Source organism: Anas platyrhynchos, chromosome 2 (assembly GCF_047663525.1).
Source record: "Anas platyrhynchos isolate ZD024472 breed Pekin duck chromosome 2, IASCAAS_PekinDuck_T2T, whole genome shotgun sequence".
Taxonomy (NCBI): Eukaryota; Metazoa; Chordata; class Aves; order Anseriformes; family Anatidae; genus Anas; species Anas platyrhynchos.
This window is the reverse complement of record NC_092588.1, coordinates 35,528,209-35,543,686: the sequence shown is the minus strand read 5'-3', so window position 1 is coordinate 35,543,686 and position 15,478 is coordinate 35,528,209. Positions and strand designations below refer to the sequence as shown.

At 36.9% G+C, this 15,478-nt stretch overlaps 1 protein-coding gene across 2 annotated transcripts in view; it reads left to right on the top strand.

Moving 5' to 3' along the window:
• Window positions 1–15,478, top strand: part of PREX2 (phosphatidylinositol-3,4,5-trisphosphate dependent Rac exchange factor 2) — a 175,572-nt gene that overhangs the window by 39,202 nt on the left and 120,892 nt on the right. For both annotated transcript variants that reach the window (XM_027452319.3, XM_013099335.5), the window contains 5 exons: window positions 8,045–8,116; window positions 8,189–8,311; window positions 9,371–9,475; window positions 12,406–12,507; window positions 14,254–14,415. In XM_027452319.3, the coding sequence (XP_027308120.1) occupies window positions 8,045–8,116; window positions 8,189–8,311; window positions 9,371–9,475; window positions 12,406–12,507; window positions 14,254–14,415 (564 nt within the window). The remainder of the gene's footprint in view (window positions 1–8,044; window positions 8,117–8,188; window positions 8,312–9,370; window positions 9,476–12,405; window positions 12,508–14,253; window positions 14,416–15,478) is intronic.

Sequence of the window (15,478 nt, the reverse complement as noted above, 5' to 3'; positions counted from 1 at the left end):
CTGTTGACTTGGAAGTGCTACAAATGATGGTTGCATGAAATAAGGCGTTAACGATTCTGTTAATTTTGTACCATTTGACCATGCTAGCACACATATGTGAATGACAAATGATAGGAATTAGGGGTTTGTATCCCACGTATAAGATGGATTTCATTATGCAAGGAAGTGTTCTGATTTCCTCTGGTTAGAAAAAGAGTTTAAATTGGATTTACCTGCTTTTTGTTCTGTAGTCAGGAAGGTGCTTTTTATAAATACTGTACTGAGACTTCCCTGTAGGCTTTACAAAGAATTGAAATTGTTGTGGAAAACAGATGTTTCACGCTCTTCCTTGCATCACATTTTTCTTGACCTAAGTCTGCAAACAGGGACTTGTAGCCAGACTTGACAATGAATAGTTTGAGAAGAACGCTTTATTTATGCAATGTTGGTAATAAAAGTTGTAGAACTTCTACACACTCTAATTCCTAATTAGCATCTGACCACATTAAACAAATTCACAATTAAGGACTCAGCAATCCAGTATTAGAAAAAGTGTGTTGTGTTGAAAACTGAGCATGTAATAAGGGTTTGTTTGGCTTCCATTATGATTGCCTCTCGTTAGTTTCAAGTTTTCTTAGTTTCTAGGTAAAAACATTGCTTTTTTATTTAGCTGCTTGTCTTAATTATTAAGGACTTAATAGTTGCTTTTTGTTGGTGCTGAATCTGTTCTCCCTCATTCAAAGGCATTCAGAACTAAGCTTTAAATTTTAATTCTGAAAGCTATTTCTGGTTTCTTTGTCATAATTTTTGATAAAGATTATAGTTGTTGATTCTGGAGGTCATTTATGAGTCAGAAAAGGCTCAAACTTGTTTTCAAACATCTTTATGAACTTTGGAAAGACAAAGAAGGGAGAAGATTAGCAAAAATGGCTTTTATGTCTTGTATTATTTTATGATTTCTAACGATTATACCTCAAATAGAATCAGAAAATCTTAAAGACTCCAAATGGATCATTTGTGACATGGATTTCTCATCTTGACCATTTTACACTTTCTGCACATAGTGAGTTGCTTTAAGCTAAAAGAAATATAATTCATTGTCTAGAATTTAGAAGCTGTCTCCAAAATATTTTTGGAATTGTTACAAAAAAAAAAAAAAAAAAAAAAGTTTAAAAGAATCATCATTTTGGGAGTAGAAGTTAAATGAACAGTTAGTTGATTATAATGAACAGACACGACTGCATAAAAGGAGTAAAATACAAATCTGTGAAGTATAAAGGTTTAAAATTTAGATTCTTTTCTAATTATGATTGCAATTTAATAGGAACATACTGTTACTTTGAGACCTACAATTCTCTGGGGTTTCCTAGTTTTTTGTTTTGATTTGCTGGTAATGAACACAGCTGAATTCATGGAGATTTACCAATAAGAACCGAGTGTTCTGTAAATTCAGGAAACTGCTAACTTTTATGAGAGGTAAACTTTGTTTGTAGACGTCATTTCTTTTCCATTCCCACTTGGGTATCACAAGATCAGTTGCATGATTAGCAGTATGTTAGTCCCTTTGTAAAATACACCAACAGGACAATATATTGTATGTCAAAGGGAATTCCTCACATGTGAACCTTTTTCAATCTAGAATACCTTTTTCTGCATCAGGAAATCTGCAAAATACAATAAAGACAATAAAGATTAATCTTATGCTTCTCAAACATGCTGGAAACTTTCTCTTTTTTCCTTCTCTCTCTCTCTCTCTCTCTCTTTTTTTTTTTTTTCCTTTTTAAATGATGTCTTATCACTGCTTGAGAAAGGTCCATTTGAATGACAGAGCCAAACTGTGAAGTCTCTATCCATATGGACCCAGTGAAGTCTTTATCCATATGGACTCCTCTTGTTTATTTATCTGTTGGAATACCAACAGTCTGTTTGCCCTCCCAAAAACTCAGTGATGCTAAGACTGGAATCTAACCTATTTGCATTTTTACTGGGATAAAGGCCCAGTTACCAAATACCCACATTGTATACGACATTTGCCAAAAATATTAGACTCTGCCTTATGCTCAGCTTGCAGATTGGGCATTCATCGTGTCTGCCAGTGTATAGCCTTTCTCTAAAGTTCTAGTTAAGCTGTGCTTTAATCAAGAAAAAAATCAGATGATCTTCTAGCAGCTTTTTACATGTGGCTTCAGTTCGTAGCAGCATGTGTGAGCCAGCCTGATGTCCAGCCTCTGATCTGGCAATTCCCGTAGGCATGTTCTGAACTGCAAACATGTGAGTAACTCCATCGTTATACATCAGAAAAACTTGTACTGAACAGCGTGACCATAGCTAGTCCTCAGAAGACCACTTTCCAAAGATGAAGCTATTAGATATCAGACAGGATTCTTGACATCTGGGAAGAAAAGGGAGCAAATATCTTCTGATTTGGTCCAGGAAAATGATGCACTAAATCTTGCTGAGATTCAGTACAAGGAAGAGGGTGGAGATATCTGATGTCCGGGTTGGCTGAGGAGAACTGGACTTAGACTGTAAATCTCGTGCTTTCATCTGCTCTAGAGCTGAAGGGAAGGAGGAGATCAAAATTGAAAGCACGGTCGTAGCTTAGATTTTAAAGGTGAGGGAGATCAGTTGAGGGGGCATTTCCTTGTCAAGGGAGGAAACTGAGTTAGGAGTCTCAGTGGGTGTGAAAGGATGAAGAAGATAGGCAGCAAAAAGAAGCTGAAAAATGTCAGTGACAAGGGAAATGCAGAAAAGGTGATCAAGATACAGGACAAAGTGAGGAAAGCTTTTCTTGCTCTTGGAGGAAGTTTTCTGCTATAACAGAGAGCAACTTTAGCAGAAAGCCAAATATTATACATGAAAGAGAAAGATTACCTCAATGTGGTAGCATACTCATCATGTGGTAGCATATTCATCCTGTATGACCTAGTTAGGAAGATCTGTGTTTCTTCAATGCAATCACATTTGCGTGTGTGTGTATGTAAATATTTCTAAGAATTCATGTTTACTTAAGGAAATGAGCCAGGGTTGCTCTTTCAGGCAGATTGATGCCCCTTTTGGTTGTATGAATGGGGAAGGGAATAGTTTGGTCAGCTGTGGAAAGGCAATTAGCACTAGAGTGGGAAGTATTGCAGATGTGGTCCATCTATTTCTCTGTCTTTGTAGGATCTGAAGCCAGCTTTGAAAGTAGCTGTAGGTACAGGAGGGAGAAACAGTTTATCTGACCTTGGCTGATGTTCCCTGCACTGCTTGTGATTCATCCAGTCCTGCAGGCAAGTTGGGAGAAACAGGTGGTGCCTCAGCTGGTGAATTACTGGAGAGAGAAGAAGAGTCTTTTGTTTGGCAGCAGCAGCCAGCCTGATGAGCTGTTGTCACTGTTTCTGGCACAGGTTAACGGGAAGAGGACGGGAAATGTACATGGTGCTTGCCACAGCTGCTATTGCTGCTGGAGTCTTCTCTACTGTTTTTTTTTTTTTTTTGCTTGTTTTTAATTAATTAATTAATTAACTTATTTATTTTTGTGGCAAAATCAAGCAAAAGTGCTTCAACAAAACCAGCATGGTGTTCTTCTGGGACCAGGAATCTGACACATGTTAATTAACTCGAACTGATGGGGAAAATACCACCTCGATGTTTGTGAACCGAATGAGGCATGATATGAAAATAGGCTAGTCAGCTATAATCATGTGGATTTCTCTTCCCAAGTATGGGTGACAGTGTTCTGCCCAGGATCACTCTGAATATTACAAAAAGAGCAAAATACTGCCCACCATCCAGCATGCTTATAGATACATTAAGCACGTAAAGAGAAAACACGAGTATTTCAGCCTTGTGTTTCTGAATTTATGATGGGAAGCCAATTATCACAGACATGGATAAATTGTAATATATGAACAGTTTCCTTGTTGTGTTTTTCTTTTAGGGTTTCTTCTTTGACAGTATGAAAAATAAAGTTTTATTCAGCTTCAGCGTACAAAACATCGTGCTAGCTTTATTCAGCAGGCTTCAATGTGGTAGCTTGGGTGCTTCAGTTGGGCTGGTTTTCCTAAAGTAAAAATATACAGGAAATGACCTTACTGAAAATATTTGTATATTTTTGCTGTGATAATATAAATTTAAGAATTATAACAATATTAAAAACAGTTTGAGGGAAAAGTGACTTTTTCTTTAATTCTTCCTCCAAGTGGAAAAGAGTATTTCTTCCTAGCCTGACAAAAGAAGAATGATTGCTCTTAGAAAAATAGTTTTATATTTTGTGATCCAGGTGCTCTGACATAATTTTAGGACTTAATTTCTTATCTGTCAGGAAAGCAAAACCTCTTCATGCCCTGGGAATCTTCTGCAAGCAGACTTTTTTGTCTTCCCTGATTCCATTCCAGATGTCAGGGAAGTCATTTGTGCTGTTGGCAGCTTCTTGTGCAAGCTGTAGTGGTGGTGCTTTTCTTTCTTTCTTTCTTTCTTTTTCTTTTTCTTTTTCTTTTTTTTTCTTCAACAACACACAGAGCAGCTATGGAGGAGGAAAAAAAACAAAAACAAAAAACCAAAACACCCTACTCTTATTTTGATAGGACTAGAAGTGAAATCCCCGTAACAGGAACTCATTGTGCGGTCTGTATGCGACACGCTTCTTCACAAAATGGCAGCAGATCAACAGACAGGCAAAAACACATCAGTGGTTGTTTGGTACAATGAAGAAATTCTTTTCTATTCCTTTGAATTTGAGTTTTCAGTCTTTATGTGCTCTAATATGTTATTCTCTCTGCTTGGTGTTGGGCTGAGACCTACACTAATGTTGACGAGTGTTGAAGTGAGCTCAGCGAGCTGCGCAGCATTCTCCAGGAAACGAAGATGAGTCATGATTTACTGACGTGTGCATGATAAATGGAACTGCATTGTTTGAGATGATTTTATTTTATAAGCATAGGGATCATGTATTCCAGTTGCTACAGTTGTTGGGTCAGTCCAGGAGCTATTCAGCTGTGTCCTCCCGATTTGTAATGCTTTGCTCCTTCATGGTGCTCAGTAATGAGTCTGGACGTTGAGCAGCAGCTCCTGAGTTGTGACAGAACGTTAATACTATCTCACAGGAGTTTCTGACTTTTTTTCTTATGTGCTTGATTCTTTAGTGAGTCATAAATTGGGTGAGATCTCCATTTTACTCTGCTTTATTTTATTACCCATGCTTTTTTAGTGGTTGCTAATGTGTTATGTAGGGTATCTTCAACAGCTTCTATAATTTTATTTCTTTTCAATTAGCTTGGCAGCTGTCAACTCCTTAGTAGTTTCTGGGCATCACTGTATATTTTTCTTTTCATGTCTGTTATTTCTATGCCGGGTTCCTCCTTTAAGCTGTGTCTGCAAATGGCCTGCTTTTTATTTGTTTACTGATCTCGAAGAACTGTTCCTGGCTGTCCTCACTTGATGTTCAAATAATGCTGGAGTCTTTTGAATAGTCGTCTCTCTCTCAGACCCACTGTGTGATCATGCAGGTTCAGAGGCAGTTTTCCATAGTCACAGTGGACTGACTACCTTCTACGGACACAGTGGGCTTAAGGTTATTTTATACTGTAACAAAAGCAATTACTTCTCCATCCTCCCACCTGATGAGAGCTGTCTGTGCTCCCTAGCAGAATCACGGAGCAGAGGGTTTAGTGTCAGTGGTGTCTCTGCATTACAGGCAGGGGGTTGGTAAGGGCATTTGGCATCAAGGGGGCATTTGGCATCAATGGGGCAAAGCCAGAGGTCCCAAGGCTTTGCATTACGGGTGATGACGGACGGACGGACGGATGGATGGATGGAGGTCTCCTACTTGATGTACCCTGAATTCTATCTCACCACTCTTCTGGGAAAGGTGCAATAATTCATATAGCTTTGAGATATGTATGGTTTCCTAGTACTTTCATGTAAGTGCTTAGACAGATTCAGTGCTTTGTGGGACATAGTGTTAAAACTTTTTCAAGAAGCAAATGTGCATTGATGGGAACAAGAGCTGGCAAGTCTTTAAGAAAAATTAGCGTCGTGGCTACACTACCCCTGCCATACGAGGACAGCAACATAACATGTTGACTTCTGCCAAGTGGTTGGAAAGGGCTAAAGTCACCCTAGCCCCTGCCTGCCTTAGTGACCTGTGGCTGGGTTCTGCGAGAGCTTGGATTTTCCTGGATGCAGTTTCTGATAACCTCTGCGGATGAGAGGTCTGAGACAGTTCTGCTTGGATGAGTGAGGAATCTGTTTATTGCAGTTGATGTATACTCTTGTTGACCTCATGACTCTCAGCTAGTATCTTGAATCGCTCAAGAATAACTAATGCCCCAGCTCCCAGCTCGTTTTCTGTTTCACCTTCTTCAGCCAGCTGAGTACTCACCTACCTTCAGGGTTACGGGAAATGAACATCTTCTGGGATAACATAAATGCTGATGAGCAGTATGTTTGGTCTATGGGGAAATAATGCAAGCAGAGAGAGATTACAGATAGTAAAAGTAGACATGATTTTTAAAGGTAGTTTTTTTTTTTTTTTTTTTTTTTTTTTTTTTTCCCTTTCAATGTGGAAGTATATTTAAAACCGTGCATTGGTTTAGTGAGAGCTTTCAGAAATGAATTTCAAGTCAAAGAGCTTAACAGGCTTTCACTATATGTGGGATTGTTTATGCACGGTACAGGCAATACATGCAACAAATTTGCCATAACCCCTGTAGATATTCATAGCAAAGAAGGATATAAAGGGCTGTTGTCCACCAACAGTTAACAAATGAATTAATGGACTATTTTGCTATCAATAAAACATTAGAAAGAAAGCACAAATAGTCAGGAAAAAGAGGGATTTAATAAAGCTGAAGGTCTACATCATTGTAGAAAGTGATATGAAACATGCAATATACTGGCAATGATCCAAACTTAATTCTGTTTATGTCTTGGATAACTAGATTTGTTTCGTCAGTAATAAAAAAGTTCCCAGTTACATAGTCCTCTTCAGCAGAGAAAGGATCCCTGCTTGGGAATGAAAATATTTAAGTCCCAGAAGAGAGAAAAAAAAAGGCATGCTGTGATGGCTATCCTTCCACACAGGGGTTATTTATTGCCTCTTTTATGGAATTTGCACCACGCCAGAATTTAGATGAGTTCGTGTACAGTGTACAATGCACAGTGACTTGGAGCTAAACAGTTGTGAAATACATGACATTTGTGCTCTTGAGGTGCCAGTTTTTAATGACTGAAGAATATGTGTGCCTGTATGAAGGATTATCAGTGTAAGATTTTAGTCTGCAGTATGCGGATATTTTCAGAATGTGTCTAAGTCTTTGCAATGGAATGAATTCATAAAAATTATTGATAGCCTTTGGACCTTGAATGTGATTTCTTTCTTTTGGGAATGACTTACTGTACATCTTTTCTCGTTTCCAGTTCTTGAATGTGAAACATAACAGAACTTACTCTTTTTTTAAATTTCATTAGTGATATTACTTCTTATTTGATCCCCAAGGGTGATTTTCCTGAGAAGGGGAGAGTGAACACTGTCATTAACCAAAACCAGGTGCAGCTGACTGTGTTGTTTAAACCAATTTACTTTACAATAGATTTGATTATTAATACATCAGAAATCTTACTTGTGGTTGCTATGGTAAAAGTTGCACTTCATAATAGTATCTCCAGACTAATTTTAATTTAGAAATTAGGGGTTCATTTTGGCTTTTCTTGTAGTAAATTTGTAAAGTGCTAGGACTATATTTTGAAAGTGACTCATTTTGCTCTTGCTTGATTGTAATATGAGTGCAGGGTGGAAGCTGTATTTGAGAGAACATTCAGTTTCTCAGCTTCAAGATTTCATTGTTTAACTCTTTCTGTACTCTGTGCAGATAAGCTTTTATATCATGTTAAGATAACAGAGCCCCTAAATGCTTTATAAATATAGTACTTATTTTAGATGCAGAATAATATTCTAACATGACTCTGCATCCAGAACATAAGAAACAAGTTGTTTTGGGAAACAAGTTATAAGCGTAAAATGCCAAAAACTATTCAAGTATTCCTGAATTAACTGTTCCCCTATTTGTCTTGTTTCATGCAGGCTTTCCTTCACCGAATGATCCAATGTGCTACAGCCAAAGTGGATAAAAATGTTACAGAAGAGACAGTTAAGGTTAGTCTGCTAATTGCATATGTGTTTTATTTTGTTTCTGTTGTTTTATTTATCTGTTTTATTCTTTTGCAGATGTTGTTTTCAAATATTGAAGATATTCTTGCAGTTCACAAAAACTTCCTGTCCCTCGTGGAGGAGTGCTTGCAGCCAGAACCGAGTGCGCAGCATGAAGTTGGAACTTGCTTTCTTCATTATGTATGATATCTTCTCTTACAGCCTTATTTCATTTTCACTTTTTTTTTTTTTTTTTTTTTGCCTTTTCTGATTGTCTTTATTAATTACTGTCATGATGATGACTGTACATAGTCATGAGGACAAAATATGACTTGATTGCGTAATGTAGAGTACTTTGAGGTCATCTGTTGGTTACTGCCATTGCCCAAAAAAAAGGGGGATGGGTGAGAATAAAGAAAGAGCATGTAAGATTGGCAAGCTTTTGCTATTTACTCAGTTTTATATTCAACAAAGTAGCCTGTAATGTCTTTTGTAGCTATGAATTGGGATACTTTTTCACAAAATAGTGACTGCTTTTATTTTAAATGCAACAAAAACTAAACCTGTTGGTGATAGCATTTTCCTTCAAACAAATGTGTAAGTTTGTATCTGCTGTCAGAGGCTTCGCATAAACCCATGTTTAGGACCCTTGCAGCCAGCGAGTCAAAAGTATTTTCCTAAAAATAAGTATAGCCTTAAATGTTTTGGCTGCCAGAAACTTGAACATTTCCTATGACTCCTTCTGAATAGCAAAAGGAATGACAAATGTCTTGCACTTGCTGAGGCCTGCTGGAAGCCACCTGAGAGCTGAGTGGTAGCTAGGGTGCTGCTGGCATGTGGGGCTGTGGGAGAGGAAGGGACCCTGTACTGGGCCACCGGTGTCTGATGGTGGCCCGCAGGAGTGCTGATGAGTCAGCAAATAAGATACTAATTGTTTTCTTCCCTTTTTATTTTTTTTCATCCCATGTTTTGGTGACAGCCCAACCTCTGAAATTTTTCAGAAAATTCTCAAGTGATGCTTCCAGACTGTTCAACTTCATAATTCTAATTAAAAACAGAAATAGAAAGTAGAAGAAAGGCTGGAGCTCAAATAATAAATGTAGGAGGAATAGCTGGCCTTCCAAAATGAAGACTATATTAACTGTTCAGCTTTCAAAACTGTGATTTCCATGTTTTGTTTTTTTTTTTTTTTTTTTTTTTTTAATTAAAAAAAAAATCCAAATGGCAACTGAAGAACAATCTATTTCTTTGTTTCTGCAGAAAGAGAAATTTCGTATCTATGATGAATACTGCAGTAACCACGAGAAGGCACAGAAAGTTCTGCTTGACCTTAACAAAATAAGAACAGTACGGACATTTCTTTTGGTAAATAAACTTTGAATTGGTGTTCTAGCTTGGTATTTTTTGACTGGGCAGTGAATGGTTAGCACTGTTGTCTCCACCATGCAACAATAATGAGCACACCTGCTTGTAGTGGGCAGTGGGCGTTTCAGCTGGGGGCGATGTTTTCAGAGGAAGGGTTATGTATATCGAATTTTCACTGCTGCCATTGGACCCCTGCATTATCACAGCATTAGGCACTATGCCTAGATCTTGCTGGCCAAGAAATAAGGGTGTAAATCCAACTGTGTCTGTAGGAAGAAAAAAAGAATAGAATAAGATATATTAGGAGTTTTAGGGAAATAAATTAGAAAAAGGAAGCTGAAAGTTTAGGCAGAGCTGCTGAAGACATGGTACACAGACTGGTACTGTAGTGAAAGCTGTGCCAAACAGAAGAATGTTTTGTTATGGATTGTAGAGTAGCCATCCTGATCTTAGACACTGGCTTAAGACACTGGCTTAAGCAGAGGTCAAAGAAAACAGCTACACAATTAGTCTTCACTTTGCCAGACAATTAAGGAGGAGTTTTAAAATAATGAGTATGACAGTCATTGTTTTTCTGCAGCAAAAAAAAATTCCGTGCAAATACTGAGTTTCCTAATAGTTGACATGATTTGTTAAAAGAAGATTTTAGTATGGAATGATTTTTGTGTTTTCCTTCATGGCATCCTGTGATAACAAGGTCAGCTTTGAAATGCACGGCCTTCTGTGTTGGAACTTACACACTTGAGAAGGTGCCCTCAGATACGATACTGAAGTTCAGAGTGATCAGGTCTGATTATTGCATTTTGGGACTAAGAGTGAACTTAAGCAAATGTCACTATCAACAAAACATCACAAATGTGGTTGAAAATGTCACGTTTTATTTATTTATTAATTTTTAGCATGCAGTAGGCTTTTACTACTGCTGTTGACAGAGTTCTTGGTGAAATTGTCCTAGCGCATCTTACTAAATTTTGGAAGGATACTTTAGTAAAATGTAGCCAAATTGGGGGATATGAAACTCCATTAACTTACAGCCAAATTAATAGCAGTGTGGAAATTTCCTCATTGTGGGGTTGTACTGGGTGACATAAAGCTCCATCTGCTTTTTTTTTTTTTTTTTTTACTGTCTCTTGTTCAGCAGTGTTCCATTCATAGTGAAAAACAGCTTCAAAGTTGATCTTTTCTCAGCAGTTGACACAGACTTGAGGATGGGCACATACATGGTTCTTATTTTGGGAGCTTTGGGAGCAGTCTGGCTGGACTTAAGAGGAAGGAGTGAATGGTGACTACAGAGACAAAAAGCAAAATATTCTGGAGATAGATTTCACAGAGCTTTTTTTCTGATAAAGGAACCCAAGTGTGCAGCTGTGGCAGTTCATGATATGTTGGTGTCATGTATTCCCAGGAGCAGGTATAGGGCTTCCATATCAGCTTTGTGTTCCTCATAGATTTGGGATGTGTCTGTAGAATAAGTGGCAGCAGTCTAACTTAGAGAACAGGAGGTTCTCCAGGTTTACTCTTCATTTTGAAAGCAAAATTGAAGCCTTCTAGCCAGACAGAACAGTCAAGATCATTAGAGATGTGGTTATCTATAAATAGCTGGGAGTTGAAAGCAGACTTTTGAGCCTTTAAGTATAAAGTCAAATATTACATGAACATATAGCCCACATTTCCATTATCTTGTTCAAGTTAGTCAGTCGTTTTTTAGTAAAGCTTTTGATTGGCAGATTAAATGAGAACTTTTAGGATAAAGGATCCTTTAGGATAGGACAGAAAGTTATTGACCGGGAACACAGAGCAGACACTTAAAGGTGAGAGTACAGACCCCCACAGCAGCACTGTGTATGGGGCATGTGCTTTGTGTATTTGGCACTGAGCAGAGTGGCCAGGCACTTTTGTAGCCTCTGTTCCATCAACAACGTGTCTGCATCCAGATTTGTGGCCCATGTCAAGATACTATCTGGTTGTGTTAAAATACTTTTGTTTATTGTTCTTGGTTTAGATATCTTGATCTATGAAGCCTTAGTTTATCTTATGCCATTGCATCACAATTCCTTCTCATCTCTTGATAAAATAATTTCCATCATTACCGTAGGTCTTTATGTACTTACACTTTAATTCCAGCAATTCCAAATATTTGCTGTGATGTCCCTTGCATACTTGGTTATCTCAAATAGCCCTTATTTTCTCTCTCACAGCTGCTTTTTCATGGATGCTTCCACCATTTAATTATATTATAATACATTTAATTTAATGTATTACTTGCTTTGATGGTTGAAAGTCTTGTCTAAACTCACATATTCTTTAGTCCATATTTTATTCATTGCACATCATGTTTAAATATAGAAGCATGTAAGCAGAAGACCTTTATTGTATTCAGATGACCTTGTTGAAACCAAGGTCAAACCATTTTTAACACTACTTTCTATCTTAAACAACATATGTACTGATCACTCTGAGTTCTTTGTTGCTGTTATAGAAGTGTAAAAGCATATTTTTAGCATTTTATTTATTGTCTTTTATTTTCATCACTTAAATAAAAGGCAACCGTTACTTAGATTGGATGAAGAAAGGGTACCTGCATCATTATGCCTGCATAATATCGTTGCAGTTTTTTTGTCATGGATGATAGTCAATGTACCTGTCTGTGCATGTAGATCAAGTCTGTTCTTGCAAACCTCCGTCATCACATAGTTAACACAGATGCATGTAATCCATACACAGGTTAGCCATTTTTGCTGTGTGTGTATGCATTTATCTTTATTTCTGATAATTTTCAATGGCAACTGCTTACGTTATAGAAACTTGGTATCTAATGGAGATTAAAACCAGTAACAGACTCCTCTCTTGAATTCTTGCATAATTCATGATTTGAGAAAGTGTAATTTTCTCAGGGTTTTTAAATCATTTGTTGAACTTTTGCACTCTAGAATTGCATGCTCCTTGGAGGACGTAAGAACACAGATGTGCCGTTGGAGGGGTATCTAGTAACGCCAATACAAAGAATATGCAAGTATCCTCTTCTTTTGAAGGTACTTAAGAGTTTTTTTTATCCAGGATTTCATAATCTCTATGTAAAACTGGTCACTAAGAATATTTCAGAACAGCTGGAACAATCTCCCTATGCAGTGAATAATCTCTGTTAGATACTGGACCCAGACTTGTTCTATTAAAAGTAGTGTCAACTCTTCTGACTTCAGTATCAAAAGGACTGAGGAGTCTGGCTCAATTAAGATTATTAGGTCCCTTCTGCATTTAGTGGTGATGTTGCCTCCTGATTGTTGAGTTGAAGTGAACCATTTAAGTGAGTTTAATGAGACTAGGTTTGGCCATGTCCTTGCTTAAAAGGCTTGGGATAGCAGAGCTTGTTGCCAACATGCTTTGCTGAATCTAATCTGCCATCAGCAAAGTGTAAATAAAAAATATTTATGAAGATGTTTTTAAAGAAACACTTCAGAGTAACAGTAAGATGCTGTATGTGGTTTTATGCATGTTTGCACGTTTATGCTTACCTTACTGTTATGGCTTAAAATAATATAATGTGTTAAATGTACTAAAAAGAATTACATATTCAAATCTCCAAGTTACTGAAATTTTCTAATGTTAGGAAATAATACAATGATCAGGAAAGTAAATATTTAAAATGCATTTATGCGTAACAAATTTGAATTTAATCTTGTTTATTGTTTCAAACAGAGAGAAAAGCAAGAGCACATCCTGCTTTAGAAGCAACTTGAAATATGATTGTTAGACTGTATTTTTCACAATGCATGTGTGAGTTTAGATCTGAAACATTGCCAGTTATGAGGCATCTACATTTCATTGCACTGACATAAAAACATTAAACATGTTAAAATAAAGATTTTTTTAAACAAGTTAAAGGATACAGTTGCAATGAGGTTTGAGTCATCCCAGATACCTGTGGTTTTATAGTTCACTTGGCCAATTATTATTTTTTTTTAATATTCTATTTTTTGAATGGAGGATCTACAGACAAAGCAGGGGAAATTGACTAATGAATTACACTAGGGACACATTGAAATGAAGATATTTATGTACAAAAAAATTCAATACAGGGTGTAGTGTCAACAGGGTTAAAGCTTCTTGCTAAGCCTCCAGAAAGAATGTACCCAAGCCTCCATCAGGATATGCACTGAAGGCTGCATTTAGTCAGTCCAGCTGTAAAAGTGGAGTTGGTAGTTTGAGATGGGAAATCTCCAATGAATACTGGCAACTCTGCTTTTGGTTTTCGGTATTGCTGCCATTACCAATAACCATCCAAAATCAGTGAGTCACCTAAGCTATTGTTCACTTCTCTGGTGTATTGCAGTAGATTAAACAATAGACTGGGGCTAAAGAAACTTTTTTTTGGTCCTAAGTTGCAGGAAAGGCAGGTGTGGATTTTGATGTCAGTAAACTAACATTTTAAAGCAGAGTTGTTATCTTTGTTGTTGAACAATTCCATCCCATGGAATAATAATAATAAAAAAAAAAAACAAAAAACACAAATGTGAATATGAAGAAACATTGTCGGGGAAAGAAAAGTAGCAGAAATGCCAACTTTTTCTTACGTAGTGATAATTTTTATTAATAGCAATTTATTTCTCTGACTTTTAATGTCCTACTAGAACACAGCACTAGAGGGTTTATTTTCTTTTCCACATAGTAAAAGAAAAGTCTGTCCATGTTTTGATTTTATATTCTAGTCAATTTAAGCCTCTTGTAATGTTCATTTAGAGATCAAAGACAAGTTGTTTTTTCTTTTAATGTCTACATAGGAGTTACTGAAGCGGACTCCAAGGAAGCACAGTGACTATGCAGCACTTATGGAAGCCCTCCAGGCCATGAAAGCTGTCTGTTCCAACATAAATGAGGCCAAGAGACAAATGGAAAAATTAGAGTTTCTGGAAGAATGGCAGTCTCATGTTGAAGGATGGGAGGTAATGTCACAAGATGTGTTGCTTTTTATGAAGGAGGAAGTAACAATTTTCAACAAGCCTGTATTGCACTGTTTTTGTGATCCCGAGGTACTGTGAAATCCCCTCTTCTGTGAAATTACAGCTTTTATTTAGTATCTGTTCTCTAAATTAAGTGTTGCTCCATGACTGAGCACTGCTGTATAGCAGGCTTCCAGGAAAGATGGCAAATGTTCAGTGTTTTATTTGAAGTCTTGGTCATTTACATCAACATATATGTGTGCACATGTATACATTATATAAATCCCAATCTTAACTGCTGCTCTGACTCTATTGTTGTCAATACCTGCTTAAGAATGTTTATGTTTAATGTTAAGAATGTTTTCTGGTAGAAAAATGTTTTGATTGTTGATCATTCTGTAAGAATCTCTATTTTTTGTCAGTTTGTACGTAGACACTCAGCTTGTAGCTAGTCTACATAGCTGAGCTAAGGTAACATAAATGTGTTAAGCAGACTCTATGTAAGAAGTCTTGTTTTGTTTGGTTTTGCTCATTTTTAAATGGTTAGCAAATATTATGGTTTTAATATTTTATTTTTGCGAAGAGACAGTAAGTCTGCTCCTGAGTTAGACATCTTAATAGTAAAAAGAAGAGGCAACCTTTCCCCTAAATAGCAACATGATCAAGTAGTTGTGCTGCCAAAACCTTTATTTTGTGTTATATTGAGTGCTATGATTATTTTCTACAGAAATATAGATACAGATACAGGTATTTCTTCAAGTTGCTTTGGGTGTTTTGTATCCAAATGTTTGACCTGCACAGATTGAGGTAAACACAAGTGAAGTCCCAGTAAAATAAATGTAAAGCAAACAGTGTTAACATTTTTTTTGGTCATTTTTGAATATTATACACAGGGTTTTTTAACACTAATTTCAACATGGAAGTACTTTGCTTTTCTGAAAACTGTACTCAGATGTTCTACTCCTCTTTCTAGGAGAGCTGCTTAAGAAATAGGGGAAGGCATTTTATCTTAGTAGTACCAAACACCAGTGGAGAGTTTTATCTTGTCTGAATTTGAGTCCTTTTC